The sequence below is a fragment of the Microcaecilia unicolor genome, chromosome 13 (genome assembly GCF_901765095.1).
Source record: "Microcaecilia unicolor chromosome 13, aMicUni1.1, whole genome shotgun sequence".
NCBI lineage: Eukaryota > Metazoa > Chordata > Amphibia > Gymnophiona > Siphonopidae > Microcaecilia > Microcaecilia unicolor.
Window position 1 is genome coordinate 9,407,456 of NC_044043.1, and position 26,016 is coordinate 9,433,471.

General features: G+C 45.4%; 1 protein-coding gene across 1 annotated transcript in view; it reads right to left on the minus strand.

The window, feature by feature from the left end:
- The window catches only part of SSC4D (scavenger receptor cysteine rich family member with 4 domains), a 48,576-nt gene extending 22,789 nt beyond the window's left edge, over positions 1-25,787 (minus strand). The window contains exons 1-5 of the mRNA XM_030186020.1: positions 25,772-25,787; positions 25,335-25,406; positions 16,451-16,765; positions 9,916-9,996; positions 4,021-4,089 (exon numbers count right to left, since the gene is read on the minus strand). Coding sequence (XP_030041880.1) covers positions 4,021-4,089; positions 9,916-9,996; positions 16,451-16,765; positions 25,335-25,406; positions 25,772-25,787 — 553 coding nt within the window. The remainder of the gene's footprint in view (positions 1-4,020; positions 4,090-9,915; positions 9,997-16,450; positions 16,766-25,334; positions 25,407-25,771) is intronic.
- Positions 25,788-26,016: the final 229 nt, after the last annotated feature.

Genomic DNA, 26,016 nt, shown 5'->3' on the forward strand with positions numbered 1-26,016 from the left:
ACAGAGTTATTTTGTGTGTGAGGGTGCGGTGTGTGTGCAGGTTGTTGATGTGTGTCTTTTTTTGTTTTGTTTTTTGCTTGGGGGTTGGGGGATGTGCTGTGCTGTCATTGGTCGCTGTTTGCTGCTGGCTGGGTCGCGGGTAATCCTTCCAGCTGGGCCGCAGCTTGTCCTGTTCGCCCATGTCCCAGATGGTGACGGGCACGTTGTTTTCCGGCTCCTCTGACTCCATGTCAAGCGATTCCAAATATAGTCTTTGCTATAGGCCCTCTGGCACTCTTCAGTACTGGCATTAGGCATTTAAAAATTCCCCCCCCCCCCCTCCCCCCCCCCGGTCTATTTTTGCACATACCCACAGCAGGAATATTCTTCTCTCACTCCAGCGGTGGTTCTGTGCTCTCCGTGCTGCTCAGATAATGAGCCATTCTGCTGGGGAATGCTCCTCCCTTATTGTCACGTAGTTTCCTCTGATTGGTCCGTCTTACGTTGCCTAGTGTTGCCTGGGAACGGTGTTGTGATGGTCCTTTGTGTTTCAGAATGTTGAGGGTGTTTTTTCTGATTGGTTCATCATGCGAGGGCGGGGCAGAGAGACATGGTCAATGTTGTGGCTTCACCACCATGAATCCATGAACCCTTCAGGGAGTGACTTCGTGACTTCAGAACGTTGTCTTCAGAACGTTGAGGGTGAGTTTTATTATAGTAGATGTCACCATATTAACATAGAGGTAAATATTCAGCCAGCGGTGCTGAGTGTTTTGCTGACCGCTGCTGGCCTTATTCCCGGATATTCAATGCTGGGCCATGTTCGGGCTTCGGAATTGAATATCTGGTTTATGTGCGCCACCTAACACATATCCGGTTAAGTCGCTATTGAGAACTTAACTGGCCATGGGCCAGCCCTTAAAAGATAGGACTGTGTTTTATGTGGTCCCATTTATGCGGTTACCCTGGCCAGTTTAGTGCTAAATATTGACGCTTAGCCAGCTAAGTGCTGACTCCGCCCCCAGAATGCCTCCAAGACTGAGCTTCTTATCTTTCCCCCTAAACCCACATCTTCTCTTCCCCCATTCTCTGTCTCTGTGAATAACAATCTTATCCTCCCTGTCTCATCAGCTCGTAACCTTGGGGTTATCTTTGACTCCTCTCTCTGTTTCTCTGCACACAGCCAACAGATTGCTAAAACCTGTTGTTTCTCTTATAATATCACCAAAATTTCTGAGCACACTATCAAAACCCTTATCCACACTCTTATCACCTCTCGCTTAGACTATTGCAACTTGCTTCTCACAGGTCTCCCACTTGTTATGATTCTGCTGGATAGGCAGGGGAATGTTTGGGACTCACTCCTGATTGGCTTGTCAGAGGCTGAGCCAGCAGACGTCAGAAGCCTGACCCATTTAAGTCTGCCTTTCCCCTGCAAACATTGCTTTAGCGTTAATTGCTTTGTTTGCTCATCTGAAGCCAGCCTGCGCTTGGGCGCTTGTGTTCACGCTGGAGTTTAGCCTTTCTCCTCGTGCTTGTTTATTCTGTGTATGTGTGTTTGTGTGTGTGCTAGGTATTCCCAGCATGAGCCTGATTGCCTCACTTCCCCACACCTGGTTTGCTCTCTTGCTCTAACGTTGTGCTGTCTGGGATAAGCTTGTGCCTTGAGTCGTTTCGGTTTGTTTGTTTAGCTTTCTCTCTCTCTGTGTTCCCTTTCTTGTGCTGAGCTTCTGCTCTGCTCCCTGTAGTTCTGCCTCCCCCTGTCCTTGTATTTTGCTCCTGTTTGTTTTAGTTCTCTTTGTCTGCTGTATCTGTCTCCTGTTTCCAGGGAACAGCGTTCCTTTTCTGGTCTGTGTGTGTCAAGGCAGCTTCCTCTGTTTGCTTACTCTCTCCTTTATCCTTGTCTGCTGAATAGCACTGCCCTGTTTTTTTCCTTTAGCAGTTCCCTTTTTCCCTTGGGGTGTTGTGGGGCCAGCTTTGTGTCATTTGCATTAAGTCTCAACCTTTTCCCACATCATCCCTTTTTCTTAACCTTTTTCTCATATCCCTCATTTCACATCCTGCTTCTTCCCCTCTCCCAGCCCCCAGTCCCATCCATCTCCTGCTCCTTCCTTCTGCTGTACCCCACCTCTCCCAGTCCCATCCATCTCCTGCTCCTTCCCTCTGCTCACCACTCTTCCCAGCCAGTCCCATCCATCTTCTGCTCCTTCCATCTACTCACCAACCCTCCCAGTCCTATCCATCTTCTGCTCACCCCCCCCCCAGTCCTATCCATCTTCTGCTCCTTCCTTCTGCTCACTCTTCCCAGCCAGTCCCATCCATCTTCTTCTCCTTCCCTCTGCTCACCATCCATATTCTGCTCACTACCCCTCCCAGTCCCATCCATCTCCTGCTCCTTCCTTCTGCTGTACCCCACCTCTCCCAGTCCTATCCATCTACTACTCCTTCCCTCTGCTCACCACCCCTCCCAGTCCCATCCAGCTCCTGCTCCTTTCCTCTGCTGTGCCCCACCTCTCCCAGTCCGGGTTGTGCTCCCCCGCGCAAGAACACTTCGAGGACTAGGATCGTTATCCCCTCCTCTTTCTCTGGCGCAGCAGTCTTCAATCTTTCTGTGCTCCCAGCAGCGTTAGCGATGTATACACACTGCCTTCAGTCTGCCCGGAAGCCTTCTCTTCCACGTCCTGTTCCCGCATAGGTGGGACCAAGGGACGCTGCAGAGAAAAGGCTTTTGGGGCAGTGTGAAGGCAGCGTGTATACACTGCTAACGCTGCCGGGAGCCCAGATAGATTGACGACTGCAGCGCCAGAGGGAGGGAGGAAGATAGGGGGTAGACAGAATTGGCGATCGGCAATGCAGGTGGTGGCAAGCCATTTGGGGGGGCACTGCCCCCTTGCCCCCCCCCCCAAACTACGCCCATGATTAGCCCTCTCCTCAAGTCACTTCATTGGCTTCCTATCCGTTTACAGTTCAAACTCCTCTTATTGACTTACAAGTGCAGCTCCTCAGTACCTCTCCACTCTTTTCTTTCCCTACAATCCTCCCCGGGAACTCCATTCACTGGGTCAATCTCTCTTACCTGCACCCTTCTCCTCCACTGCTAAGTCCAGACTCTGTTCCTTTTATCTTGTTTCACCATATGCGTGGAAAAGACTTCCTGAGCCGGTACGTCAACCTCCATCTCTGGCTGTCTTCAAATCTAGGCTAAAAGCCCACCTTTTTGATGCTGCTTTTAACTCCTAACCCTTATGATTCCCACCTTAGTGATTCCCTTATCCCTTATTTGTCCTGTTTGTCTGTCCTAATTAGATTTTAAGCTCTGTCGAGCAGGGCTGTCTGTTCACGTCCAATGTACAGCGCTGTGTATGCCTAGTAGTGCTATAGAAATGATAAGTAATAGTAGCTGTTTTTCATTTAAGCACTAACTGCTAATTTTCAGCAGTGATAACCGGTTAAGTGCCGCTGACAATTAGCAGATAGTTTTGAACAAGCGACTTAACTAGCCAGGGGCCATTTCTGGCTGGTTAAATCACTTCGAATGTCGACCAGATAGTAACATAGTAGATGACGGCATTATGTCTGTGAAAGACTCTTACAATGGGTTTTAATGGCCTCTTATTTTGCTTCACTCCTCAGTGAGGAATAAGGGGAAACACTTTGGAGGTGAACAAATGCACCTAAACTTTACACAAGGACAATTCTCCATTCCATTTATTCCCCCCCACCCCCACCAAAATAAATTAACAGAGCACTGATGCTGTTTCCAATTTGACCTAGCCCCAGTTCCATGGGAACCTGCCAATTCCAAAGCAAGGGCTGGATTTTATGGCCTTAGAGCAGCTGCACAATTATAAAAAATGTAAGAGGCCTGTTTATAACCTTCAAGCAATGTTTTTACGTTGTTTAGGTACTATCATGATAGCATGTGTGTTTACGGACTACGTCCCAATGCATAAAATGGGACCTGCAGCAAAATATGGCATATTAACGTCTCCCGAATGTGATAGTTCACATTAGTAATTCTAACCTTTGGTCTGCACTTACGTTTTGTTCCACGAGGGAAAAGGCGTGCTGTAATCCCTTCGTTCTCCAGCAAAGACAGGTCCCTGGCATCTGTAACAAGAAAGAGAAATCCCAGCTGTGGCAGTAGGGCAGAATCGGACATGTTCTGCATTGGCTGAGCTCTCTATCTGTTGTCTATCCCAGAACGGATTGGAGAACCTCTCTTTGGATGATGGACACCAGCAACCCTGGACCTTACACTTTCTGGCAGTGCGGAGTAACAATATGTATTGTTGCGTGGTACCGGAAGATTGGAAGGTGGCCAATGTAACGCCCATTTTTTAAAAAGGCTCCAGGGGAGATCCGGGAAATTATAGACCGGTGAGTCTGACGTCGGTGCCGGGGAAAATGGTAGAGGCTATTATTAAAAACAAAATTACAGAGCACATCCGAGGACATGGATTACTGAGACCGAGTCAGCATGGCTTTTGTGTGGGGAAATCTTGCCTGACCAATTTACTTCAATTCTTTGAAGGAGTGAACAAACATGTGGACAAAGGGGAGTCGGTTGATATTGTGTATCTGGATTTTCAAAAGGCATTTGACAAGGTACCTCATGAAAGGCTACAGAGGAAATTGGAGGGTCATGGGATAGGAGGAAATGTCCTATTGTGGATTAAAAACTGGTTGAAGGATAGGAAACAGAGAGTGGGGTTAAATGGGCAGTATTCACAATGGAGAAGGGTAGTTAGTGGGGTTCCTCAGGGGTCCGTGCTAGGACCGCTGCTTTTTAATATATTTATAAATGATTTAGAGATGGGAGTAACTAGCGAGGTAATTAAATTTGCTGATGACACAAAGTTATTCAAAGTCGTTAAATCGCAACAGGATTGTGAAAAATTACAAGAGGACCTTACGAGACTGGGAGACTGGGCGGCTAAATGGCAGATGATGTTTAATGTGAGCAAGTGCAAGGTGATGCATGTGGGAAAAAAGAACCCGAATTATAGCTACATCATGCAAGGTTCCACGTTAGGAGTTACGGACCAAGAAAGGGATCTGGGTGTCGTCGTCGATAACACACTGAAACCTTCTGCTCAGTGTGCTGCTGCGGCTAAGAAAGCGAATAGAATGTTGGGTATTATTAGGAAAGGTATGAAAAACAGGTGTGAGGATGTTATAATGCCGTTGTATCGCTCCATGGTGCGACCGCACCTTGAGTATTGTGTTCAATTCTGGTCGCCGCATCTCAAGAAAGATATAGTAGAATTGGAAAAGGTGCAGCGAAGGGCGACTAAAATGATAGCGGGGATGGGACGACTTCCCTATGAAGAAAGACTAAGGAGGCTAGGGCTATACAGCTTGGAGAAGAGACGGCTGAGGGGAGACATGATAGAGGTATATAAAATAATGAGTGGAGTGGAACAGGTGGATGTGAAGCGTCTGTTCACGCTTTCCAAAAATACTAGGACTAGGGGGCATGCGATGAAACTACAGTATAGTAAATTTAAAACAAATCGGAGAAAATTTTTCTTCACCCAACGTGTAATTAAACTCTGGAATTCGTTGCCGGAGAAAGTGGTGAAGGCGGTTAGCTTAGCAGAGTTTAAAAAGAGGTTGGACGGATTCCTAAAGGACAAGTCCATAAACCGCTACTAAACGGACTTGGAAAAATCCAAAATTCCAGGAATAACATGTATAGAATGTTTGTACGTTTGGGAAGCTTGCCAGGTGCCCTTGGCCTGGATTGGCCGCTGTCGTGGACAGGATGCTGGGCTCGATGGACCCTTGGTCTTTTCCCAGTATGGCATTACTTATGTACTTATGTATTGTGTTCTTTCCTTTTTCTTCTTTTATGAGTTTTTGTAAACAATTTTGAGGCTTTGAAAAGCAGTATATTAAGGACCAAAATAAACAAACATAGGTAACATAAGAATAGCCATACTAGGTCAGACCAATGATTCAGCCTGCCCAGTATCCTGTTTCCAACAGTGGTCAAGTACCTGGCAGAAACCCAAATAGTAGCAGCATTCTAAGCAACCAATCTCAGAGCAAGCAGTGGCTGCCCTATGTTTATCTCAATAGCAGACTATGGACTTTTCTTCCAGGAACTTGTCCAAAATCTTTTTTAAAACCCAGTTACGCTAACCGCTGTTACCACATCTTCCGGCAATGAGTTCCAGAGCTTAACCATTCTGTCCTGCTGGCTGTTGGCCTCCCCTTTAAAGATCATCTGGTTGGCAACCCAAGGTCCCAAAATATTCATTTATTGTTTCCTAGTCTGTGAATGTAATAATCTGATGTAATGGAGGATGGGCCAAGGTGTGTCAGTAGTAATGAGAGTTCCCATATTGGACTAGATTCTATATATCATGCCTAAAACAAATTGGTGCCAAAATGAAATATGCCTAGGCATATTCTATAAAGTATGCCTAAATTGAGACATACTTTATAGAATAAACCTGAATTTCTTCACAGTTTATAGAATATGCCGAGCGCCCATCTGCGTGACTAAATCAGGTGCGGAACGGATGTATTCTATAACAATGTGCATAGACTTTTCTTCCTGTTCTCTTTTAGCCTTCTTTATTAATGCTTTGCTTAATTATGTTGCTTCTTATTTTCTTCATTTGGATCCCTTTTTCATTCTTTGAAGGATGCGTTTTTGGCTCCAATAGCCTCTTTCACTTCACCTTTTAACCATGCTGGCTGTCATTTGCTCTTTCTTTCCACCTTTGTTAATATGTGGAATACATCTGGTCTGGGCTTCCATGATGGCTGTTTTACACAACGTCCTCGTCTGATTTAAAGTGTTAACCTTTGCGGCCGACCCTTTCAGCTTCTTGTTAACCGTTCTCCTCATTTTGTCATAATCACCCTTTCAAAAATTAGATGCTGCTACAGTAGATTTCTTAGTGACTTCACTCCAGATATCGGTTCAAATGTGATCATGTTATGATCACTGTTTCTTAGCGGATCCAACACCATTACATCTGTATAATGCCCTGCAATGAAAGAAGGATGGTTTGCTAGTCTTGACTGAGTGTGCACCTAGATCCCAAGGGGCTTGGACTGTTAAAAAGTAGTAAGAGGAGCTGCCTGTCTGCATGGCTTACTAGGTCTTGAAAATAAGAGAGAAGATGTCAGACAGGCTAACTTGGCCTAACAGGAAAAGAAGAGAAAGAGACATGAGTGGGACTGGAAGAGATTTTTTTCAGATGTCCACCTTCCAGAAGACTGCAGGATGCAGTGGTGTTTTGGTATCCCTGAGAAGATTTGTAGGATCAAAAAGGTGCACCCCAGCAAACACCATTGGAAGTCCATGCTGATCTGTGAAGGACCAAACCCCAGAGCAGATAATAAAAAGATATTGAGCTGTTTCATGATATTTTTGTTTTCTGGAAATGTAAGATTTTCCCTATGCTTTCTCATCCAAGACATAGACCCGAGACAATATATTTTGGAGATTTTTGAGAAAAGATCTAGGGCACATGACTATAGGGTACTTAATCCAGGTACTGTGAGGAGGATATAAGTACATAAGTACATAAGTAGTGCCATACTGGGAAAGACCAAAGGTCCATCTAGCCCAGCATCCTGTCACCGACAGTGGCCAATCCAGGTCAAGGACACCTGGCACGCTCCCCAAACGTAAAAACATTCCAGACAAGTTATACCTAAAAATGCGGAATTTTTCCAAGTCCATTTAATAGCGGTCTATGGACTTGTCCTTTAGGAATCTATCTAACCCCTTTTTAAACTCCGTCAAGCTAACCGCCCGTACCACGTTCTCCGGCAACGAATTCCAGAGTCTAATTACACGTTGGGTGAAGAAAAATTTTCTCCGATTCGTTTTAAATTTACCACACTGTAGCTTCAACTCATGCCCTCTAGTCCTAGTATTTTTGGATAGCGTGAACAGTCGCTTCACATCCACCCGATCCATTCCACTCATTATTTTATACACTTCTATCATATCTCCTCTCAGCCGTCTCTTCTCCAAGCTGAAAAGCCCTAGCCTTCTCAGCCTCTCTTCATAGGAAAGTCGTCCCATCCCCACTATCATTTTCGTCGCCCTTCGCTGTACCTTTTCCAATTCTACTATATCTTTTTTGAGATACGGAGACCAGTACTGAACACAATACTCCAGGTGCGGTCGCACCATGGAGCGATACAACGGCATTATAACATCCGCACACCTGGACTCCATACCCTTCCTAATAACACCCAACATTCTATTCGCTTTCCTAGCCGCAGCAGCACACTGAGCAGAAGGTTTCAGCGTATCATCGACGACGACACCCAGATCCCTTTCTTGATCCGTAACTCCTAACGCGGAACCTTGCAAGACGTAGCTATAATTCGGGTTCCTCTTACCCACATGCATCACTTTGCACTTGTCAACATTGAGATTGCTGTGGAAATGCATCTTCTGAGTGTTTTCAGAGAGAAGGAGGAGGACCCAGAAGAAAAGGAAAACAGACTCTGTCCTTCTGGAAGATGACCAGCTTGTGTGGCAGCTGGGCATATGAGAATCCAAGAGCTGGTCTACCCAACTACAGCAAATAGAGAAGGACAACCAGATTACTCTGAAAGAATCTTGGAGTTACTCAAGTATTTTTTTTTCTATTGCACTGTCAAGAGTTTTGTGTTTTTGTATGGTTCTAATTTTGGAGATTTCACCAAATACAGGTGGACTGATTTGTTTCCTTAATGGTGTGAAGCAGATTTTTAGGAAGTGGTTTTGCAAGTTCAGCAGTGAGGGCCTTTTGACATGTGCCTTCTCCCACCAGGATCCACCTTTTCACAAGAAAAGTGATTCTCCCATTGTGAACCCTGAGTTACACACACAGGGGATATCCTGAAAGATTTTTGAAGTCAGGGGATATATGATCGTGTATCCTGAAATCCAGGCCATTACATTCTGGACCAATTGTAACACCCCAACACTTTCTTAGGTAACACTATATGTAAGGCTTTGCAGTAGTCCAGGTGTGTGCTCACTAATGTATGTATTGGGTTAGCTAGATCTCCTCTGGCAAAGAATGGCTTCAATTTCCTAATGACCTGGTGTCGCCAGAAAGGACTGCAAACAACTTTGGCTATCTGGGGGTGCAAATTAAGGAATACACACTGAGTCGCTGAACCTCTAATTTTATGGTAAAAGGACACCATTTATCACAAGTTGGATTTTGGGTAGATGTAAAACTGAAAGATTCAGCAACTTCAGCATTGGGGGACTTCTACAGTCTGTGTCCCACAAATGCAAAAAAACAGGTGATGTTTTGGCAACTCCAGTGTTGTAGATCATTTTGTTGCATGCTGTGAGTGTGGGTGCTGTGCAGCTCGGGGGGGGGGGGGGGGGGGGGGGGGAAGACATCTTGACTAATAAGCTGAATACTGTCAGTAATACTTGGAGTCTTGGTTATAACCACACATCATCCCCATCATGTTTGGCTGCCTATATGGTTGGCATGGTGGAGACTTGACAACTAGCATTTAAGCATGGGTGGCTGGGGCCTGCTCAGAGTGGCTGGCGCTGCTCTGGCCAACTTGTTGGGCAGACTGGATGGACAGTGCGGGTCTTTATCTGCCGTCATTTACTGCGTTACTGTGTTATGTAAACCAGCCTTCCTCATTACCAGCACCTCTGCTTGTCAGGGCTTAATCTAAGATAATTATCTGAGGCCTAGTCCCAACTCTACAGCCAGACAAGATTTAATATTTTCCAGGGGCCCTCCAGTCTCTATGCCACGGGCATAGCTGGATGTCACTGAACTTTCTGATGACAGTGAAATTTAAGCACTTAGCCCTGGTCAGTTTTTGAAGGGGATGATTTAGGTGCTCCCGATTCCCTAGGTTAGGTGTCTAAACCCTTTGAAAATTGATCCCTTGGAGATTGTACTGCAACCTAGAAAGTCCGATCCTTGCTCTTACCTGTGACAAGCTCCATCAGTAGTTCTGCAGTGCCTCGGGCCAGCAATGTGGAGTTTAGAGTAATTGTTGAAATCCCCAGACCTGCAGCAACACAGCAGTTGAAGAATCAAATGATCAGTTAGCTCTGTGTCATAAGGGCCCAGGGTCCAGGTTGTACCTCAGCATATCAGTGGATCTGTAGTTTCAGATTCAGAAGAAGTTTACATATGCAGCAGGAAAAAAGCCAGGTCTGGGCTTGGGAGGAGGAGGAGGAGGAGTGATAGGAAAACAGTAAGGGAACGAATTAGCAAGATGGGTGAGAGCAGGATGGGAGGCGACAGGGAAAGTGTATGACGTTCAAGATATTTAACCAGCAAAGACTTTGTTTATACAGGTAGTGTCTATCTAGTCATGCATCTTCTGATTATAGCTAAGTAATTTGATGGCTCTCCAAGGAGGTTCCATCGCTCTTCCCATGATCATGTTTAATGTCTGGTCTTCTCATGTCCTCCCTCAACGTTTCATCACCTTTTTGCATATGTGCAGTGACTCACTCATGTCAGATCGCTAGCAGAGAACTTAACCTCCAAACCAATGACATCTCATGATATTGCATAGGTTTGTTTTGTTGCACATTTCTTTGTAGCAGTCACAGACAATAAAGCCCCTGGTGAAAGAATTGATCACTGAATCTTTTGATCCACTGGCTCTAATGCAGTCAACTGACATCATATGTGCCGAGACTGACAGACAAGAACAAGAGGTCCTTATGAAACTGAAAAAGTAGAGTCCTTTGCAGTAAGTGTCACGTGCACAGTTACTACTACTACTACTACTAACTAGCATTTCTAAAGCGCTACTAGGGTTACGCAGCGCTGTACAATTTAAACATAGAAGGACGGTCCCTGCTCAAAGAGCTTACAATCTAAAAGACAAGAGAACAATCTAAAGACAAGTGAACAATCTAGAGGACGAGTGATTTGATTTGCTTACTTTATTTATTTTTTTGTCTATTAGATTGTAAGCTCTTTGAGCAGGGACTGTCTTTCTTCTATGTTTGTACAGCGCTGCGTATGCCTTGTAGCGCTATAGAAATGCTAAATAGTAGTAGTAGTAGTAGTTAATCTGGTAGGGTGGATAGATTGGGGCATTCTATCTATCTCGAGCGGTTAGGCGCCGAAGGCAGCATTGAAGAGGTGACTTTTAAGCAGAGATTTGAAGATGGGTAGGGAGGGGGCATGGCGTATGGGTGAAGGAAGATTGTTCCAGGCATAGGGTGAAGCAAGGCAGAATGAGCGGAGCCTGGAGTTGGCAGTGGTGGAGAAGGGCACTGAGAGAAGGGCTTTGTCCTGTGAGCGGAGGTTACGGGCGGGAACATAGGGGGAGATGAGGGTGGAGAGGTAGTGAGGAGCCGCAGACTGAGTGCACTTGTAGGTAAGGAGGAGGAGCTTGAATTGTATGCGATATCTGATCGGAAGCCAATGAAGTGATTTGAGGAGAGGGGTGTTATGAGTATATCGGTTTTGGCGGAATATAAGACGTGCCGCAGTGTTTTGAACTGATTGAAGGGGGGATAGATGGCTGAGTGGGAGGCCGGTGAGGAGTAAGTTGCAGTAATCAAGGCGAGAGGTAATGAGAGCGTGGACGAGAGTTCTGGTGGTGTGCTCAGAGAGGAAAGGGCGAACTTTGCTGATGTTGAAAAGGAAGAAGCGACAGGTCTTGGCAGTCTGTTGGATATGCGCAGAGAAGGAGAGGGAGGAGTCGAAGATGACTCCGAGGTTGCGGGCAGATGGGACGGGGAGGATGAGGGTGTTATCAACAGAGATAGAGAGTGGAGGAAGAGGAGAAGTGGGTTTGGGAGGAAAGACGAGGAGCTCGGTCTTGGACATGTTCAGCTTCAGGTGGCGGTTGGACATCCATGCCGCGAGTCAGCCAGGGCTGGGGATTGGTGCGCTTTGTGGGACGGGAGATGGATGGCTTGAGGGTGTCCAAAGCAGAGGAGAGAGCGGTATTGTAAGCGGAGACCGCTTTGTCGACAGTTACGAAGGACGTGATGGAGGGGAGGAGATTATCAGTTATCTTTCTGGTAGAGATAGGCCATAGGTGTTCAACTAGTGCAAAGAGTTCTTAGCTCTTAGAGAACAAGTTTGGTCACTGGAGACTATAGGGATGGAGCTGGGAGCTAAGCAAGAAATGTATATAAAAGAGGCCTTTGGGGACAGAGTAGACTAGTTCCATTTCTACTCTGGCAACCACTGCAGCTTTGGAGGAGTGAGTTGTGTGCCCAAGAGGGTGGGGAAAGGATAGCCATGGCTATTGCAGATTCAGTCATTAGGGTGCAACAATAACGAAGAGATCTACTCCTTGGGAACTTGCATGGTACTTGTGACCTGGATTAACCAGTGTCTGAATCAAGATATTGAGCCTGATGGACTTTTAGTCTAACCCAGTATAGCACATCTTATGTTCTTAGTTTAGATAGGTGGGTTGCTGTGGCTGGGAAGATTGCTTGGTAGTGGACCTCAAGCATCACCTAAATAGGATTTTAGAGTGTGCCAAGGAGCAGTTAACTGCTATATGAGCTACCAATGACACAGGAAGGTGCAGGAGGGAGGTTCTATATATCAAATGTAGACTTCTAGGTAGGTGATCGAAGTCCAGAATCTCCAGGTAGCATTCTCAGAAATGCTCTTACTGCATGACCCTAGAACAGGCTGAGCTTCCAGTTGAGATGGTAAGGAATAAGGTTTTAGGTTCACTAAGTACAGGGAAAACAAGCTGCCTCTACCTGCACAGGGGTAGGGACATAAGCGCCCAACCAGTAGATTCTCCTCTTGGCCACTGCTGTGGCGGCCTGGAGGAACAGCGAATTTCCATGCTCTGCCCTACTTTTCCCTCCTCTACTTCTCACTTACTCTTCTACCACCCCCACCCCCTGCACCTCACCATGGCTGCAAAGCAATATGAAATTGTGCGTGAGACCATAGCCCTGTGCAAGCCGCTGCCAGCTTCCATCCTCCTTTCTTTCTGGAAATAAGAACTTACATCATGAGATGGGGGAGGGAGGGAGGAGGAGGGAAGCTGGCAGCAGCGTGCAGAGTTACAGGCCCGCGCACAATTTCATTTTGTTTTGCAGCTGCGGTGAGACACTAGGGTGGTGGAGACAGTGAAAGAGAGGCAGGGAAGGGCAGAGCACAGCATGGAAGCTCACGATTCCTCAAGGCCACCACAGCAGCGGCCAGGAGGAGAAGCTAGTAGTTGGGCGTCTATGTCCCTATCCCTGCCCCACGAGGGAGGATGGAGAGAGTGAGTGAGAGGCGTGGAATAGGCTGGAGAGAGTGAGCAAGAGGCGAGGTGGGGGGAAGAGATCCTGTATGGCTGTTGCAAGGAAGGGGGAGTGAGAGGAGACTCTAGATGGAAGGGAGAAACACTGTATGGAAGGGGAAAAGGAGAGAGACACTAAATAAAAGAGAACAGAGAGAGGGGAGGCAATGGCAGGGAGATAGAGAGGAAGATGCTGGATGAAAGGGGAGACATTGGATGGAAGGGGATGAACAAGAGAGATGGGAGATGCTGTAAAGGGAGAGAGAGGACGAGATGCTGGATGAAAGGGGAGGGGAGACACTGGAAGGAAAAGGGAACACAATCGAAGGGAGAGATAGGGGAAGATGTCGGAGGGAAGGGGAAGGGGAGACACTGGATGGAAAGGGATGAATGAGAGAGATGGGAGATGCTGCAAAGGGGGAAGATGACGGATGGAAGGGGGAAGGGAAGACACTGGATGGAAAGAAATGAGAGAGAGATGGGAGATGCTGTGAAGGGGGAAAGAGAGAGGAGGGAGATGCTAGATGGAAGGGGGAAGGGGAGACACTGGATGGAAAGGAATGAGAGATGGGAGATGCTGCAAAGGGGAGAGAGAGGGAGGAGGGAGATGCTGGATGAAATGGGGAAGGGGAGACATTGGATGGAAGGGGATGAGAGAGAGAGAGATGGGAGATGCGAGGAGGAAGGGAGAGAGAGGGAAGAGATGCTTGATGGAAGGGAGAGAGAGAGGGAGAAGATTCTGGATGGAATAGTGGGAGAGAAGATTGAAGGAGGAGAGGACAGAGTTAGTGATAGTCTGGGCTGGGGAATATGAGAAAGGGGAACAGGAGGGCCAAGGTGAGGGAAAGAGATGGAAACTTGTAGGTAGATGCAGTAAAAAGAAGGTAATCAATAGAAATCAAACAAAATTAAAACATGGAAAAGAAAATAAGATGATACCTTTTTTATTGGACATAACTTAATACATTTCTTGATTAGCTTTCGAAGGTTGCCCTTCTTCATCAGATCAGAAATAAGCAAATAAGTTAGCTGACAGTGTATATAACAGTCCCTCATAGATGGTCTAGCAGGGTGGGTAGGAGATGTGCATGGGGACTTCAAAGCATTCCATAGTCTAGCAGGATGTTTGTGGGGAGGGGAGGGGAGGGGAGGGGAGGGTGATAAGCAGTGAAATACAACTTATGGTTTATAGTGGGCTAGAAAACCCAGATCCTTGTTAAGTCCTGTCTGTTGGGTGTCAAAATATTCAATCATTCTGATTTCAAAGGTTTTACGTTCCTGTATTGTTTTAAAGTTACCTTTCAGTATTCTCACTGTGAAATCACTGGTACGGTGTCCTGGTTCTGTGAAGTGCTGTCCCACTGGGGTTGGGGCCCTACTGGCAGTATTGTTCATGTGATGTCTATGTAAATTGAATCTTGTCTTAAGCATCTGGCCTGTTTCTCCAATATAACAACCTTCGTCTTATACTGCACACAGGACGTCAGACGCACACACACAAACAGATTGCAGCTTGATCAGATCATTCGTCCACGCCGCAGCCGAGAAGAGGGCTTTGGCTGGCGACGGCAGTGGGGGAAGGTTGGCGGCAGGAAGGGGGGCTCGAGAGGGTCGCGGCAGGGGGGTCCAGGGGTCAGGAACTCGGAGGGGAGGTCTGGAAATCGGAGGGAGGGAGGGATTCTTCTGACGTTGCGTTACCGTGGGCTAAGCGATTACGAAGCCTATGAACACTTCAGGGCTTCAAGGCTTCACTTCCAAGCTGCCACGGAGTCAGCTTCAGAACGTTGGAGGTGCAAATTATTATAATAGATATTTTGAGCTCATGTTTTCTAAATTGTTATATATGGGAGTTAGGATAATTATTTACGTGGACATTTGGGATTATTTAGTTTTGATATAAAATGTTTTTTCATATCTTAGGTGTGTAATGTTTGCTGTTCACTTTGTACATGTGACCTCTACTTCATGTTGAGCATGTTACCTGGTTAAGCAACTAACACATTTTAAATAAACTGTTCTCTTTTATTCAGTTCTTTGTTCTTAAACTGTCAGCCTTAGTATAAGAGAAGTCATGTCCTTATTTGCAAGTAGTATATGTGAAATAAATGATTACTTCTTGTTTTGATGGATATTTTTGGTGCTTTGAACTTTGGAAATTGTAAAGATATGCACCCACTAGGAAAGGCAATTCCATTCTTAAAGAAAGAAGCGACCTTGTCCAACAATGTTATAGTATCTTTATGTCTGGAGATGGGATTTGAGGGTTGGCTCAAAAGCTGTGAGTTGCTGTGAGGGAGTGAGTGGTACAAGGCAGGGTTTCCTTAAGGACGCTCACTCACTGAGGCTGGAACTGAGCTACCTTAATGCAGGGAAACATGTCATGAGGGAGTGGCTCAGAGAGAAAGGAACTTGCCCTAGCGTGGAACAGAACAGGGTGGCCTCCAAATGAGGATCCTCCCAGAGTGTTCTGGCTTGGCTGCAGTTCCTGAGGTGAGTTCCAGTGAAGAGGAGTGGCCCTAGCTCAGACGCTTGCACCCTGTGTTGTAAGAAGCCTCAAGTCTATGCCTCCAGGGATTGTAAGAGCGGTAACTGAACCAGGGGCGTAGCCAGACCGGCAGGAGGGGGATCCAGAGCCCGAAGTGAGGGGGCACATTTTAGCACCCCCCCCCCCCGGCGCCGCCAACCCTCCCTGCCACTTTTGACCCCGCCCTCCCACCGCCGCGTACCTTTGCTGGCGGAGGTCCCCAACCCCCACCAGCCAAAGTCCCCTTCAGCTCCGGTCTCAGAGTCCGGCATGTTCGCTGGTCTGGATTCTGTTTCTGTGAGTCCTGACGTCCTGCACGTTCCTAAGGAGACCGGCGCTGAAGAGGACTTCGGCTGGTGGGGGTTTGGGGACCCCCGCAAGCAAAGGTACCTGATGGCGGCAGCGGGGGAGGGTTGGTGGCAGCGGGAGGGGGGGTTGAATGTGGTGGGGGAGGGTCGGTAGCGGAGGGGGGGGTGAAAGCAGGGGGCCAGGGCTAAATCTGCAGGGGCCCCTGCCCCTGTGGTCCCACCTAGCTACGCCCCTGGTTTGAACTATAGAATCATTTTCCCTTTATGTGCATAAATAAAGTGCTTTGACTTTTATCCGCAACCTATGTGTACTCTATTTTGTGAGGTCCTGCCGCAACCCGCTAATCCACGCTACCACAGCTGTAAAGAGTTTAAAAAGTCTAAGAGATGTCATACATACCTGAGCAGATGATGCCTGCATCCTCATGGTGCCCACAATTGTGGATGCCCCATCCCAGGCTGTTGCAGGTGACGAGGTGGCGCTCTGTGCCTTCACAGTTCACGTTGTCCAACAGGATAAGACCTGTCCCGTATCCAAAGTAGGCATTGGTCTTATAATCCAGAGCCTGGCCACAGCCCATCTGTCTGCAGGCCACACTGGCGTCGCTCATGCCCCAGTCATCATCACATACTGTACCCCAGTTCCCCTTGTAGCGTATCTCCACCCTGCCCTGGCAGGAGTTTGCCCCATTCACTAAGCGAATGCTGCCGTCCCCTAGGAAAAAAAGAATAGATTCAGTTCTAACCATAGATCCTCGTGCAGAGAGGAAGCTTCTGAAGACCCAAATACCAGTTAAATACAGAGGGCGGGAGGATACATTATAAGTTTTGTTTCTGCATTCCCCAGATCGCTCTGGTATTTAACCAGAGCGATCTGCCTCCCTCTGTACCCATCCTTGCTTCCTAGGCTTTCAGAAAGCTGCCTCAGAAATACTATTAAGCTTCTTAAGAATGTTTCTCACAAGAAATTCTTATTAGAAAATCTCTTTGTATCTCTTTGGAAATAAGAACATTGTGCTATGACATTTGGTCTTATCTGCTCATCTTGTCGTTGATATAGGAAGAAACATCTCACCTTCCTGATTTTGGCTCTGGAACAGTATTCTATAAAGCTTGATGCAGTGCACAGAGGATACCTGGTTCTGACTTTTGCAGTGCTGGTGAGAATGGGGCTATAATACCTTTCTCTCTGAAGCAACATTTCCTCTAAGCAGTAACCACAGGAAGGCGGTAATGAAAACGGTAACGAAATTCAAACATGCTTGGGATAAATATAAAGGAATCCTGTTCGGAAGGAAGGGATCCCCAGAAGCTTAGCCGAGATTGGGTGGCAGAGCCGGTGGTGGGAGGCGGGGCTGGTGGTTGGGAGGCAGGGCTAGAGCTGGCAGACTACTACGGTCTGTGCCCTGAAAATGACAGATACAAATCAAGGTAAGGTATACACAAAAAGTAGCACACGTGAATTTATCTTGTTGGGCAGACTGGATGGACCGTGCAGGTCTTTTTCTGCCGTCATCTACTATGTTACTATGTATATGTTACTATGTTTCTAAGCTGCATGGGAGTACTGGGGGTTGGAGGAGGTACTGTAATATCATACTTTCAGTCCCCAGGGACAGGCAGATTTTATATTAAGATGTGTTACAAAATTAAGGGTAATTCTATATATACGGTATAAAGGTGCCTATGTAAGAAGGCCAAGAAGGGGCCCATTTCAAGCCTATTTTAAGTAGAGAGGTGTGGTAGCCATGTTAGTCCACTCTTAAAGGTTATCAATAGAAATCAAACAAAATAAAACATGGAAAAGAAAATAAGATGATACCACATTTGCTTATTTCCGATCTGACGAAGAAGGGCAACCTTTGAAAGCTAATCAAGAAATGTATTAAGTTATGTCCAATAAAAAAAGGTATCATCTTATTTTCTTTTCCATGTTTTATTTTGTCTGAGTTCTATTGAAAGCCTATTTTATAAAGACACAAAGGAAGAATATTGAATCAGCAACTCCCCACTGGCAGGAACACCAACGAAGGACTTCAGCACTGCTTAGTGGGGATCTTTGCTCGAAATTGATGCCTACAGTCTACGTTGTTACCACATTGGATGAAACAGTAACTTTAGGCAGCATGGCTTAGAAAAAGTTTCCCAAATCTGTCCTATTGACCCCCACAGCCTGTTGGGTTTTTAGGGTATCTACACTGAGTATGCATGAGATTTATTTGCATATACTGGATCTTCATTGTACACAGGTAGAACTCATGCAAGGTGATCAAGCAAAGGCCCTACCTGCTCTCACCCCCCAAAGAGAAAGGAAGTCATTCGGCAGGTTCAGGAGATGCTGGATTTTGGGGTCATCGAAGAGTCATTCAGCCCCTGGTCAAGTCTGGTGGTGCTGGTTCCTAAGTCAGATGGTACTTGGCGGTTTTGCATTGACTTCTGGCAGGTTAATGCCCTCTCCATTCCCGACGCCTATCCAATGCCGCGTATTGATGAGCTACTAGACCGGCTGGGAACCGCCAAGTACCTATCTACGTTAGACTTGACCAAGGGATACTGGCAAATCCCACTGACAGCCGAGGCTCGGCCGAAAATGGCCTTTTCCACCCCCCTGGGTCTTTATCAGTTTATGTAGTATCAGTTTATGCATATGTAGTAGATATTCTGGAAATTCAACTTAGCCGTGAGATCAACAGGACAGGTTTGGGAAGCACTGCGTATGTATCAACAGGTTCAAAGCGTGTTGTTTAATTTATAAGATCTAGTATAGTCTAATACTTTGCAGAGTTGGTTCTGCATTCCCCTAGGTTAAATTCTCGTCGATTGTTACATCAGATGGATCTCGTCAGTCCATCATTCAAAGGTATCAAATTTAATACATTCTTACAATCTTCATTTTTGTATCAAGTTCCTCAAGTATGGAACGATTTACCACTAGGTCTTAAATGTCAACTCTTATGATTCACTCCAAAGGGATTTGAAAACTTTTATGGTTGATACATTTAGGAATTAAGCTTTATGCTTGTTCGCTCATCTACAACAGCTGTCCTAACCCTTCCCTCCTGGGCAGAACTATCCGTACCATTAACGGCCTTTTGCTCTTCAGGAAAGCTCTGAAGACCCATCTCTTCAAGATAGCCTACCCTAACAATTCAACCTAACCAAAACTTGCCCACATGATTCTTACTGGCAATTGTTTCACATTGACCATGTTTCCTATTATCCTTTTTGCTACCCCATATCCATTCCTTTCCATCTTCCTACGCCTACCTTCCAACCCTCATTTCCTTTTGCACCCATTTCCTCCTATGTTCAATTTACTTATCCGTTAACCCCATTAATTTTGCGTTTACTACAAACTGTATATTCTTCTTACGACTTTGTAATTCTTTATATTGTTACTATGTAAGCCGCATTGAGCCTGCCACGTGTGGGAAAGCATGGGGTACAAATGTAATAAATAAATAAATCTATGTTTCTCTTTTTATGATCTGTGATTTCATTGGTCTACAATTGTTAGCCACTTTTAACCTATTTAGGGATGAAGCGGGTTACATATGTCAATTTAGATTAGCTTAGAGAGTGGAGACAGAAGGAAGCGCTAGGAAAGAGAGCACGAGCCTGGGAAAGAAACAAATGCAGTACTATTTACTACAGGGTTTCCCAAAGTTGTACCAGTAACTTCACAGCCTATTGGGTTTTCAGGGTAAGCACCACTGTAACCTCTAAGCTGAGCAGAAGTCCTCCACCTACAGTCCTGCTAGTGGGTGATGCTGTTTCACTATCACATTTTCAATAGTGAGGGACGGGCAAGCTCTACAGGACTCCAGTTAACCTACCTGTCTATAGTGACTGAAAACATAACATTGAAGCACCGCCCCCCACATCAGCAATGCAGTTGGAGGCCTCCCGCTCAGCTTAGGGGGAACAGTGGTAAGAATCATGAATATGCATGAGATAAACTTCAATACACTGGAAACCCAGTGTATAAGAACATAAGACAAGCCATGCTAATTAGGCTAAGGTCCAGTCTATCAACAGTAGTGGCCAGTATGAGTCCCAAGTACCTAGCAGATCCCAAAAATGAGATCAAATTTCTTATAGCTTATTTCAATGCATTTTTTTTAATTGACTTGTCCTCCAGGAACATGTTGAAACCTCTTTTCAATCCCACTCTTAGTCACCTTGACCACGTCCTCTGACACAGATTCTACAGCTTGTGTGCTGCATGGAAAATACTTCCTACAATTTATCAATCTGCTGATTGTTAGGTTTATAGAATGCGATCTTATTTTAGTGTTGGTTGAAGGAGTAAACAACTGTTCCCTTTTTAACTAATTTGTTCTTTTGCTTCAGTATTTAGTAACATAACATAGTTAATGACAGCAGATAAAGACCTGTACGGTCTATCTAGTCTGCCCAACAAGATATGCTCATAGCAATAGTAATCAAGGAAATTACATAAAACAAGTTGAAATAAAACAGTAAAGTACAGTAATACAAGCCTTTATCATGGAGAGAGACATACATAATGTTAAAAACCATAATCAATCCTAGAGCCAAAATCAATAATCATGGAAACATGTATTAAAAATTACACTGAAAGCAAAAGAGAAAACATAAACGTGCATTATTCTTCTTCAGAAAGCTCTCATAAGACTAGCCATAGAGGGGCATTTTTGAAAGGACGTCCAAGTCAGAATTGGGATGTTCTGCTCATTAAAAAAACGTCCAACTCGCAGCCATTTTCAAACAGGAAATATGATGGGGCAGGGGCAGACTGACAATGATCTGGGCCCCTAACCACCTATCCAAAGTGATTAAATTAGATGGATGCTAGGGGAGAGTGGGCTCTTAGGCACTCTTCTTTTGTCCAAATGGTCAGTCCATCCCTGCATTGGGGTTTCCTGCTCATAAATACATGAGAATGTCCAAAATGAACAGCCATTTTACAAACTGAAATGTCCAAATAATGAACGCCAAAAATCCAGGTACAAGGACATCTGTCTGGCAGCATCAAACATATAAATGGCGAGTGACCGTACTCACCCGCAAATGCGCAGTAGAGACTTCCCTCTCTGTCCCGCCCCGCGTCAATACGTGATGACGGGGGCGGGACAGAGAGGGAAACTGCGCGAAGGGGAGGGAGGGAACCGCCGATGTCGCTACCGCTCCCCCCCCCCCCCGAGGTCGCTGCTACCGCCCCCCTCCACCTGGCCCGAGCACTCTCTTCGGTATTGAACTTACATCGCCGACACGTAGCAGGCAGATCTGCTGAGCTCCCGTCGGCCTTCCTTCCCTGCCTGTGTCCCGCCCTCGCCGACGTTACGTCACACGAGGGCGGGACACAGGTAGAGAAGGAAGACCGACGGGAACTCTGCTAATCTGCATGCTGCGTTTTGGCGACGTAAGTTCAATAGCGAAGAGAGGGCCCGGGCTGGGTGGAGGGGTGGCGGCGGCGGTGACTCCGGGGGGGGGGGGGGCCTGCAGAAGCGAGGGGAAGATGCCTTGGAAAAACCTCATACTAGCCCGTTTTAACGGGCTCAATGGCTAGTTTTAACAGAAATGGTCACACGCAGACATCCCTGTAGAGCAGAGAGCCAACCTAGTGGTCGGTGCAGACAGTGGACTGTAAACCAGGACACCCAGGTTCATATCTCCTTACGACTCTTATTTTAGATGCTGAGCCCTCTGGGGACAGGGAAATACCTATTGTACCTGACCGTACACCACCTCAATGGCCTTCAGGCTTGCAGGTGTTATAAATATTTAGGTACAGTAGGTCTTTTCTGGAGGGCTCACAATTTAAAGGAAAAAAAGAGAGCTGAAGTGGGGCACAGAGTAGTTGCTTTTATACAAATGCAGGTAGTTCATCACGCCAGAGGGAACAGAGCAATCTACCCAACAGGTCCAGCCACAGTTTAATCCCATTCCAGGGCTCCTCAAATGGCTTCCTACTTCCAGCACCAGGGATAGGCAGGGGCGTAGCCAGACACCCAATTTTGGGTGGGCCTGGGCCCAAGATGGGTGGGCAGAAGAACTCTGCCTTGTCCCACAGGCATTTGGTCTCTCCTTCTTTCGCCTGCATGCCATATGGTCTCTCAAATATCACCCCCCCCCCCCCCCGCATACCTTTTAAATAGCAGATTTTCACTGGCAACGAGCAGCAACTGATACATACTGCTCAAGTTGGCCCCATAGCCTTCCCTCTAGTGCATACGTCATATGTCAGAAGGCGGGACAAAGGGCACGAACTCATCAGAAGCAAACAGGGAAGGCTAGAGACAGGCAGCAGGGCTTTAAATAACGCGGCGCTTCAACGGAGGTAATAAAAAAATATGGATGGGAGTGGGAGGGGAGGGTGGGGGCGAAGGACAATCGCTGGACATGTTTGGGAGCAGGAGGGGAGGTAAGCATGGCCTGTGATGGCGCCCTCCTGCCATGCTTACCTCGTGTAATGGACCTGGCTCGCCCCGAATAACAACTGGCTCGCAAGAGCTGTCAAAATTTAACAAGCGGCTCTTGCAAGCCGGAGCGAGCCGGCTCCAGCACACCACTGGCAGTAGGCCAGTCATTTAAGAGAGAGATAATAACTGTATCTGTTAAGTACTGGGTTGTAACCCAGACTGAGCTGGACAGAGCATGTTTGCAGATTCAATATGTTGTGAAAGCTGATAAAAAACACATTTCTCAAGTAATTTACTTAAAAAAGGCAGGCTCGAAACAAGACGATAATTACCTAATATAGCCGGGTTGAGTGTCTGATTCTTCAATAAAGGACAAACCAGTGCCATTTTCCATTAGGGAGGCAGTGTCCCTGAAGTAAGACTATTGACAATCATAGAGCAAGCCAACGGCCTTGAGATGGTAAGGAAAGCCATTGGGAAGGAACCAGATCAAGAGGGCAGGTTGTTTTTGTTTGAAGATTGAAGAATCTTTTCAAATTGAATCAGTGTAGGGATGTTGAAATCAGATGACCAACGGAACAAAGAAGAGGGGGAAACTAATGGAGGAGGGGAGTGAGTGGGGGGGGGGGGCAAGAAGGGAGGGAACCTGGGGAGCTTAGAAAAGGGGGAAGTGTAGTAGTAGTAGTAGTAGGAGACGCTGGGAAGTTGGCGCTAAGAGAATGTATTTTAGAGGAGAAAAAAAACCAGAGAAATCCCGTGCAGAAAGAGCTGCACAGACATGAATCTCAACGTTTTGCACTTTTTTTTTTAAATTGGACCAAAAGACAAAATGTCCAAAGCACAAAACCTTGTTTGAAACAGTATTTTCGGGAAAAAAAGATAGACGTTTTTCTTTTTCAAAAATAGCCTTCTTTCCTATTTGGATTTTGGACATTTTGTGCAAAACGTCCAAAGTCGAACTTAGACGTCATATCGAAAATGCCCCTCCACGTTCTATTTTATATTATGATGGAGTTATTTCTATTTGTTTGTATATGAATTGTAAATCCCCTTGATTTATTTTTCTAATATTTGGCGATTGATCAAATTTTAACAAACATAAACAGCTACCGAGTGAGTAATTGCTGTTATAGAATTCGAGCTTATCATACATCATCCCAGTGCCTAACTTCAGGTGACCTTCTACAATTTTTCACAATCCGTATATGTTTTGACAACTTTGAATAGTTTTGTATCATCTGTAAATGTAATCACCTCACTCATTGTTCCATTTTCTAGGTCATATGTTAAATAGCACCAGTCCCAGTACAGATCCCTGCGTCACTCCACTTTTCACCCTCCTCCATTGAGAGAAATGACCATTTAACCCTACCCTCTGTTTTCAGTCCAATAACCAATTCCAGAACCTTACCTCCTATCCCATGACTTTTTAATTTTCTCAGAAGTATCTAATGAGAAACTTTGTCAAAATCTTTCTGAAAATCCAGATACACTATATCAACTGGCTCACCGTTAGCCACATGTTTATTTATGCCTTCAAAGAAATGAAGCAAATTGGTGAGGCAAGACTTCCCTTGGCTGAACCCATGCTGACTCTGTCCCATTAAACCATGTTTGTTAATGTGTTCTATAATTTTATTCGTCCACTATCTTCCCTGGCACTGAAGTCAGGCTTACCAGTCTGTAATTTCCTAGATCACCCCTAGAAACCTTTTTAAAAATCGGCGTCACATTGGCCACCCTCCAAACTTCAGGTACTGTGGATGATTTTAACGACAGGTTACAGATCACTAACAGATCAGCAATTTCATGTTTGAGTTCTTTCAGTACCCTGGAGTGTATGCCATCTGGTCAATGTGATTTATCACTCTTGAATGTGTCAATTTGGCCAGTATGTCTTCATGATCTAATGGTCCCATGGATGCCTTCTCAGGCTTTCTGCTTCTGATGTACCAGAAAAGGGTGTTACTATGAGTTTTTGTCTCTAAAGCAAGTTTTTCTTCATAATCTCGTTTAGCCTTATCAGTGCTATGCATCTAGTTTGCCACTGTTTACATTGCTTCTTATTTTCTTCATTCAGATCCTTTTCCCATTCTTTGAAGGATGCTCTTTTGGCTCCAATAGCCTCTTTCACTTCACCTTTTAACCATGCTGGCTGTCATTTGCTCTTCTTTCCACCTTTGTTAATACGTGGACTACATCTGGTCTGGACTTCCATAATATCCACACCTGATTTAAAATCGTAACCTTTGTGGCCGACTCTTTCAGATTCTTTTTATTTATTTGTTACATTTGTACCCCACATTTTCCCACCTCTTTGCAGGTTCAATGTGTTTTAACCATTTTCCTCATTTTGTCATAGTCACTCTTTCGAAAATTTAAATGCTGCTACAGTAGATTTCTTTAGTGACTTCACTCCAGATATCAGCACAAATTTGATCATGTTATGATCACTGTTTCCCAGCAGTTCCAACACTGTTACCTCTCATACCATGCCCTGCATTCCACTAAGGACTAGATCTAAAATAGCTTTCCAACTTATCACTATGAAAGAAGGTTTCTGGAGTGGGTATGACCCCAGCAACTTCCTCAGTAAAGACCGAAGCAAAGAATTTATTTCATGTTTCTGTTATTATCTTACCCTCCCTGTATATTAATCTCATGCATATTCATGGTGTATTTTAATCCATATAGAACCTAGGATACTGTGTATATGCAGACTATAAATGTCAACTTAAATTACATTCTGAAAACTTGGGGTCACCAGGACAGGTTTGAGATTCTTCTTTCCTAACATGTGTTTGATTCACAAATAGCCTAAAAGTCTGGAAGGGCAGAGAAGGAAACAGTATGATCAAACACAGAAATTTTTGTGCTTACTCTGTCCGTCGTGTCCGGATGTGGTGATAGCTTTGGTCGGTTGCAGTATTCCAGCAGGTAAGGGTAAGGTTTCTGAAAAGAGAAAGGCAAAATGTTGTGTGAACATGACGGGTGAAATAACCTCTTTTCAAATATCAATTCAAGGTGTAAATGTGCCTATAAAATACAATCACTGGATTAAGGTATCAGAATCTATACCCAGGTTTTATTCAAAGAACCAACCAATTATCACAATAAGGAATACATACAACAGAAATGGGCGGGTCATTTTTTTGTGAGTATGGTTTCTGCTGTCTCACAGTAGGTGTTGAAATATTGCCAGAGTGGTAGGGTTTATATCCATTCCATTGTAAACAAGAGCAAGGGTTGTCTAAAATACATTTGACAGTAAGCTGGGGAATTGGTTTTGTACAGACTCTGAAAGGGTGGCCTCTAACCCAGCACAATGTCCATGGCTCACCATGCTCCTTGCAGTCAATCAAACTCAACTCACTTTAGTCTTAGCCTGAGATATCAGAATGAAAGCTCCAGATGGTCTGCTGTTAGTAGAAGTTGTTCTGCAGTGGAATAATATTTCCTTTTCTTTCGGTAATCTCTGCAGAAAATTTGTTTTATCAGGGCCAGTATTTTATGGGTTCAAACAGGAAAATAAATTGAGACCTTTGTATGTGTAACCCCCAAA